This window comes from Austrofundulus limnaeus, unplaced genomic scaffold (assembly GCF_001266775.1).
Source record: "Austrofundulus limnaeus strain Quisiro unplaced genomic scaffold, Austrofundulus_limnaeus-1.0 Scaffold788, whole genome shotgun sequence".
NCBI lineage: Eukaryota > Metazoa > Chordata > Actinopteri > Cyprinodontiformes > Rivulidae > Austrofundulus > Austrofundulus limnaeus.
The window spans coordinates 149,054-155,693 of record NW_013953190.1 but is presented as its reverse complement, the minus strand read 5'-3'; the positions used below and the strand labels follow the sequence as shown (position 1 = coordinate 155,693).

General features: G+C 41.3%; 1 protein-coding gene across 3 annotated transcripts in view; it reads right to left on the bottom strand.

Moving 5' to 3' along the window:
• LOC106532534 (structure-specific endonuclease subunit SLX4) overlaps positions 1–6,640 on the bottom strand; it is a gene marked incomplete at its 3' end in the record, with an annotated part of 22,074 nt that overhangs the window by 6,567 nt on the left and 8,867 nt on the right. For all 3 annotated transcript variants that reach the window (XM_014028626.1, XM_014028627.1, XM_014028628.1), the window contains 5 exon segments: positions 1,632–1,801; positions 2,125–2,271; positions 2,598–2,764; positions 5,111–5,357; positions 5,586–5,875. In XM_014028626.1, the coding sequence (XP_013884080.1) occupies positions 1,632–1,801; positions 2,125–2,271; positions 2,598–2,764; positions 5,111–5,357; positions 5,586–5,875 (1,021 nt within the window).

Sequence of the window (6,640 nt, the reverse complement as noted above, 5' to 3'; positions counted from 1 at the left end):
TCCAGTGAAATATATTTATGTTTGTGGTTGTAATGTGACAAAATATGGAAAAGTTCAAGGGGTATGAATACTTTTGCAAACCACTGTATATCCATCGCCGCCATGTTTGTAATGACTTATCATGAGAACAAACGTATTCAYGCGTGACTTTAATAGCGTTTCTAACTTAATAGAAACACAGCAGTTGCRAAACTGTGTTTTTCGACATTAACAGAATATCAATAAAGTTTTGTGCACATTTGCAATGGAAATGCAGCTAGAGTCAGCCACATGGAGACACAGGGACAGGACGTTCCACAACTTAGGGACTTTTGCTTGAAAGGACACGTCCCCACCAGTTTCAGAAACCTTCATGAGATGTTGGCATGAAGACCAAAGATYGCAGCCAGAAGAGWAAGGAGTCAACAGTTTTGTAAAATATTGAGTGGCCTGTTCATTAAGAGCTTTACAAGTCAGACTAAAACTGTTAAATGAACTCTGAATTTGACAGGAAGCCAGTGTTAAGAGGATAAAACTGGTGTGATGTGAGCCCTTCYGTTAGCACATGTTAAAGCCTTGCTGCAGCGTTCTGTACTGTAACCTGTAAACAACAGACAGTAGATTTGTTCAAACACAAAAAAAGAGTTCTGCTGCGTTCAGACCAAACACATTTTACTTTGAGGTCAGACGATTAAATCGCTCTAGACGCATGTCAAGCTAAGTGTGGAAAGATGCATGCTGGAAGGAGGCTCTAGGTTGTTTTCCTCCTTTGCCGGTCTCTGTACATTGGTAGATGAAATTGAGAGTGGGTTGGCTTTAGGGCTGCCACCATTAGTCGATTAGTCGACGACTAATCGATTTTTTAAATAATCGATGACTAATTTAATAATAGATTAATCGTTTTCTTTTATTTTTTTACTTTGTTTTTCTCTCCAAACTGCTTTGACACCTTCCACTGCCACGTCTGCCTTTCTGTCCTTGACACACATGCACAGTAGTGGTAACTGGGGTAGGCCGTGGACGTCACAAGACATTATACAGACAGGCTCTGGTATCATGGCTACCTGACAACAGAGCTCAAAGTGTGGGATCATTTTAAGAAAATGAAAGAGAAACCTGTGTAATATCTGCAGAGCAGAACTTACCTTCCACAGYAATTATTTTTAGTYAGCATATAGCTAAAATCTAACCATGGTTATATAATAGCAGCTGCATTCTGGCACGATAAGCTGTTTGTTTATATTCAATTATCATATGATCCGATTAGTCGACTAATCAAATAAATAATTGGTGATTAATCGATTATAAAAGTAATTGTTTGTGGCAGCCCTACTTGGCTTAAAGATGCGCCGCATCACCAGCATAGACTGTCACGCTTGGTCTGGACGCAGCGTAACAGTACTCTAAACAAGAAAGAATAAAAGAATGAACGTCACAGCTGATCGTAAACAAATAAAGTTTTTAACTTTCTGCATGTTTTTCTGAATCAGTCTGTAGCACTGTCTTCTGCTTCTGTTCTATCATGACTGATGCGGTAAATACCTGCTTTTAGATGGGAGCGTTGATCACCTGTGACTGACATATTTGTCATTAATCATTCTAAACATCACAAATACATGTATCATTACATCCCTGCTGAGTATTAAACCAACCTGGACGCCAGCTCTAGCATGTGAGGCTGCAGAGATGTTGGGATGGAGCAGTGGGCGGTGTAGAGAAACTGCAGCAAAGCGAACACTGCCTGGCCCGGCACGTCGCTCAGTAACACCCTCTGAGCTCCGGGCATGTCCTCCTCCTTCACACCAATCCCACTTTCATGCACCTGTGAGCGGCACAGAGAACAGAAATGATGCACAGAAAGTCACAAGTTAAAGTTRTGATTTTAAACTAAACAGCGAGTCAAACAGTTCAGACTCAAACTCTTTGGTAAACTAAATACAGCGTGATTTAAGTTCACTTTATAAGAGTAAAGTGAGCTTCATTTCTTTGAGTTTTTCCTACTTTGAGCCAAAGTGGGCACATTTTTAAAGGCTAATAAATAATTACACAATTTAAATGAAACTAATGCCATTATATAATGCAAGCCATAGCAGAAATAATAATTCTTTGAACATGAGTTTATTTTAAGATGCTGTGTTTTTATACCATTTCTGCCAGCAGGGGGCAGCGAGCATACACCATGAAGGAATGAGCAAAGTAGACCTCTCCRCTGTCCACCTGAAGCTGCACATCACTGAGCTGAGGGTTGTTCACCATGCTGCTCAAGTCTGACAAGAGACTGGACAGCGCAGCCTGCAGTGGAAACAACAAAACAACACRCTGAGCTCATTTAAATGTACCAAAGCAGAGGACCGTGGTGGAGGGATTTATAAAACATGTCCTGATGCATCTCAGTAGTTCAGGTAGAAAAATCTACAAATATTGAGTAGGTCCTCTGGAGAAGTCTTGAGGAGAAGAGAAAAAATGTTTTCAACAACAAAAAAACTGTCCAGAGGACCTACTCAGTTGTGTTTAGATTYAAAAAACACTACAACTCAAGATAAGCTTTAAGTTACGCAACATAAAATCTCACAATCATATGTATAGATATCATTAATGGAAAAATCTGAGTGTCTTACTGATCCTTGGCTGTTTCTTTCTGGGTCTGCTTCCGCCTGATTTGTCAACCTATCCCTCCATCTGGGGGGCTCATCTGAGGGTTTGTGCGTCTCTGGCAGGAAACCACTGACACAAAGTTTAGCTTGATCCTCCGACACCTCCTGGATGATGTCACTTAAAACAGTTTCTGCAGAGACCCAGACGATCAGGATTAAAATTGGTGGTCAAATAGGGGTGTAAATTACCGGTTTTACAATACAATATTTATCAATGTGTTTGGATGATTAGATGTTTTTTAAAATCACAAAGTCTATCATGATGCAATTTGAATTCAATGAACAAGTCTGCGATCAACATGATTCAAAGTTTGGTTAGATGGGCATTTGATGACGATATGGATTTTGTCCTGTGTAAGTGTGTAAGTGAATCATTAATCACTTAATCAATGTCRGTTGATGTGTATTGTTACACCCCTAGTGGTCAAGTCACCCCATTCACCATTACTCTCCTACTCACCACCTCTATTCCTCTGATTCTCCCAATATTTTGACTGAATTATTTTTCCTAACTGTTGCCACCCCACCACACAATCATTTTATACTCCTAATGTTATCCTGTGTAATTTGACCAAGGGCAAGTTGGGTGGTATTGCTCATTTTCATACGGTGGCATGACATYTAGAAAATACTAGGGTATACATTATTATGGGCAGTGGGTGGGGGTGGTGTCTGTAGCGTGTTGAGTAATTAATATTTAATGGAAAAACGACTGCTTGTAAGCATTTATATAAATAAAGACAGAGATAGGCATTTGATTTGAGTCTGTAAATACTATAAAAAAGCATCTCTTACCATTTCTATTCAGTTTATATATCATATCACACCAATGTCAAGTTGTCAGAACAAATACATTTTAAACAATAACAACTTAGCATTAAATGTGTCATACTTGACTGAATGACACCTAATGACAACAGCTATAAACATTCATGCAGCCTCCTTCATGTTTATGACAGGTGTTGCATCGTGTTTGACAGGTGTTACATCGTGTTTATATGGCAGGTGTTACATCGTGTTTATATGACAGGAGTCACATCGTGTTTATGTGACAGGAGTTGCATCGTGTTTATATGACAGGTGTTGCATCGTGTTTGACAGGTGTTACATCGTGTTTATATGACAGGAGTCACATCGTGTTTATGTGACAGGAGTCGCATCGTGTTTGACAGGTGTTACATCGTGTTTATATGACAGGAGTCACATCGTGTTTGACAGGTGTTACATCGTGTTTATATGACAGGAGTCACATCGTGTTTATATGACAGGAGTCGCATCGTGTTTATATGACAGGTGTCGCATCGTGTTTATATGACAGGTGTCGCATCGTGTTTATGACAGGAGTCGCATCGTGTTTATATGACAGGTGTCACATCGTGTTTATATGACAGGTGTCGCATCGTGTTTATGACAGGAGTCGCATCGTGTTTATGACAGGTGTCGCATCGTGTTTATGACAGGTGTCGCATCGTGTTTATGACAGGTGTCGCATCGTGTTTATATGACAGGAGTCGCATCGTGTTTATGACAGGTGTTGCATCGTGTTTATATGACAGATGTTGCATCGTGTTAATATGACAGGAGTCGCATCGTGTTTATGACAGGAGTCGCATCGTGTTTATGACAGGTGTCGCATCGTGTTTGTGACAGGAGTCGCATCGTGTTTATGACAGGTGTCGCATCGTGTTAATATGACAGGAGTCGCATCGTGTTTATGACAGGTGTTGCATCGTGTTTATGACAGGAGTCGCATCGTGTTAATATGACAGGAGTCGCATCGTGTTTATGACAGGTGTCGCATTGTGTTTGTGACAGGAGTCGCATCGTGTTTATGACAGGAGTCGCATCGTGTTTATATGACAGATGTTGCATCGTGTTTATGACAGGAGTCGCATCGTGTTTATATGACAGATGTTGCATCGTGTTTATATGACAGATGTTGCATCGTGTTTATGACAGGAGTCGCATCGTGTTTATATGACAGATGTTGCATCGTGTTTATATGACAGATGTTGCATCGTGTTTATGACAAGAGTCGCATCGTGTTTATGACAGGTGTCGCATCGTGTTTATATGACAGGTGTCGCATCGTGTTTATATGACACGAGTCGCATCGTGTTTATGACAGGAGTCGCATCGTGTTTATGACAGGTGTTGCATCGTGTTTATATGACAGGTGTTGCATCGTGTTTATGACAGGTGTTGCATCATGTTTATATGACAGGTGTTGCATCATGTTTATATGACAGGTGTTGCATCATGTTTATATGACAGGTGTTGCATCGTGTTTATATGACAGGAGTCGCATCGTGTTTATGACAGGTGTTACATCATGTTTATGACAGGTGTTGCATCATGTTTATGACAGGTGTTACATGGTGTTTATGACAGTATCATGTCAGTCTTATGCACACCCATTCTAATAAAGTGTTACCATCCATTCATTCCACTGATTAATGTGAATCTCTGTGCTTTACCTTTAGAAGTGTATCCATACTGTGTCAGGGTCATGCCGTCTTCAGCCAGCTCCATCAGGTCTCTGAGGGCTTGGCTGCCAACTGAGAGATGCGAAGCTCCAAGAGTGGAGGAAGCAGAGGAGAAGGAGGCCGTCTGGGAGCAGGATGGTGGGACGTTGGCCCCCGGTCCTGAAACTGGAGTTCCATCACTTACAAGCTGATCAAAAAGTTCAGGTTTGTCGCTGGTTGTGGATGGAGCTGCATCAGTCTAAAACCAGAGTGGATACACGTGTTCTATGACTCACACTTAGATTTCTGGCTAAGGGAAATTTTTGATTTTAATTAGAAAAATGTAGACACAAGAGTAACTGCTGTGTTGAGTTCTAAATAGGCAAATTCATTTGTGTAACCAAATATAAACATGAAACTGTAACACCTAAAACAACAAATAACCTCTTTTGAACAGATCTAACATGTAATGAAATCTCTCTCTTACCTGAACTGTTTCCAAGGATGTGAAGAACTGTTTGAGCTCTGCAGCATAGAAATCAGACTGACAGGTGGAGTCTCCGTCCAACAGTGCACTTTTCTGCCAGAGGAGGGCAGCACCTGTCCAGTTGGGCAGAGAGCTGGGGCATCGTGTGGGGGTGGGGGGAGAGGGGGCTTGGCTGCGAAGGAGAAGAGCAGAAACTCGATCCTGCAGCCTTACCAGAGTTATCTTAGCATCCTGAATGAGCAGGAGAGGAGGGGGGACAGCACCCTTTTTCTTTTTTCCTCGTCCCTTAGCTGCACAAAGAGGAGACGTTAGATGGTTAGCTGCTCCCTGTGTTGTGCACTACTTATAAATTACACTTACAAACTCCTTAAAGGAGCAATATTATGTGTTTCTCAGGCATATATTTAACTTCTATACCATAATAAAGTATCTATGTCACCCTCAGTTGTTATTAAAATGCTGTTTTTATGTTTAAATAGAAAAGAAACTTGACTTCTCATCATATCTGTTTCTAAACGCCTTGAAATTAGCCTCTGTCTCTTTAAGAACCTCCTTCCGCTTCTGTCCCACCCATTTCAGCAAGGTCAGGTAGGTGTGTGTGTGCTCTGTGATGAGGAAGCTCAGCTTGGAGACACAGCCCAGAGGCGGAGCTGGTCCCAAAAGGCGGTTCTAGGCCCAACCGATCATGTTTGCTCCCCTGCCTGGCTGCCTCAGGACAGCACAGGATGCTTGAATGAGTAAAAGCAAGACTCTGGGCAGGTTTTTGATGAGAGGATAACATTATAACATAAAACTCAAAGAAGTGGATTTTACATGTTTAAAGTGTCATAACACCTTCAGCCAGGTGCTCAGCCCTCATGGGATTATAAAACACTCCACACATAACAGGATGGCTACATTCATACCACAAGCAGTGTTGCCAGATCTCACGACAGAAACAAGAAAATGAAATCAAGACCAAAATAAGCCCACTGCCAACTGGCAACCCCCCACATTGTGTAAAATAGAGGTAAATTATAACAGTACTGTATTAACGTATACATTTATTATTGTAT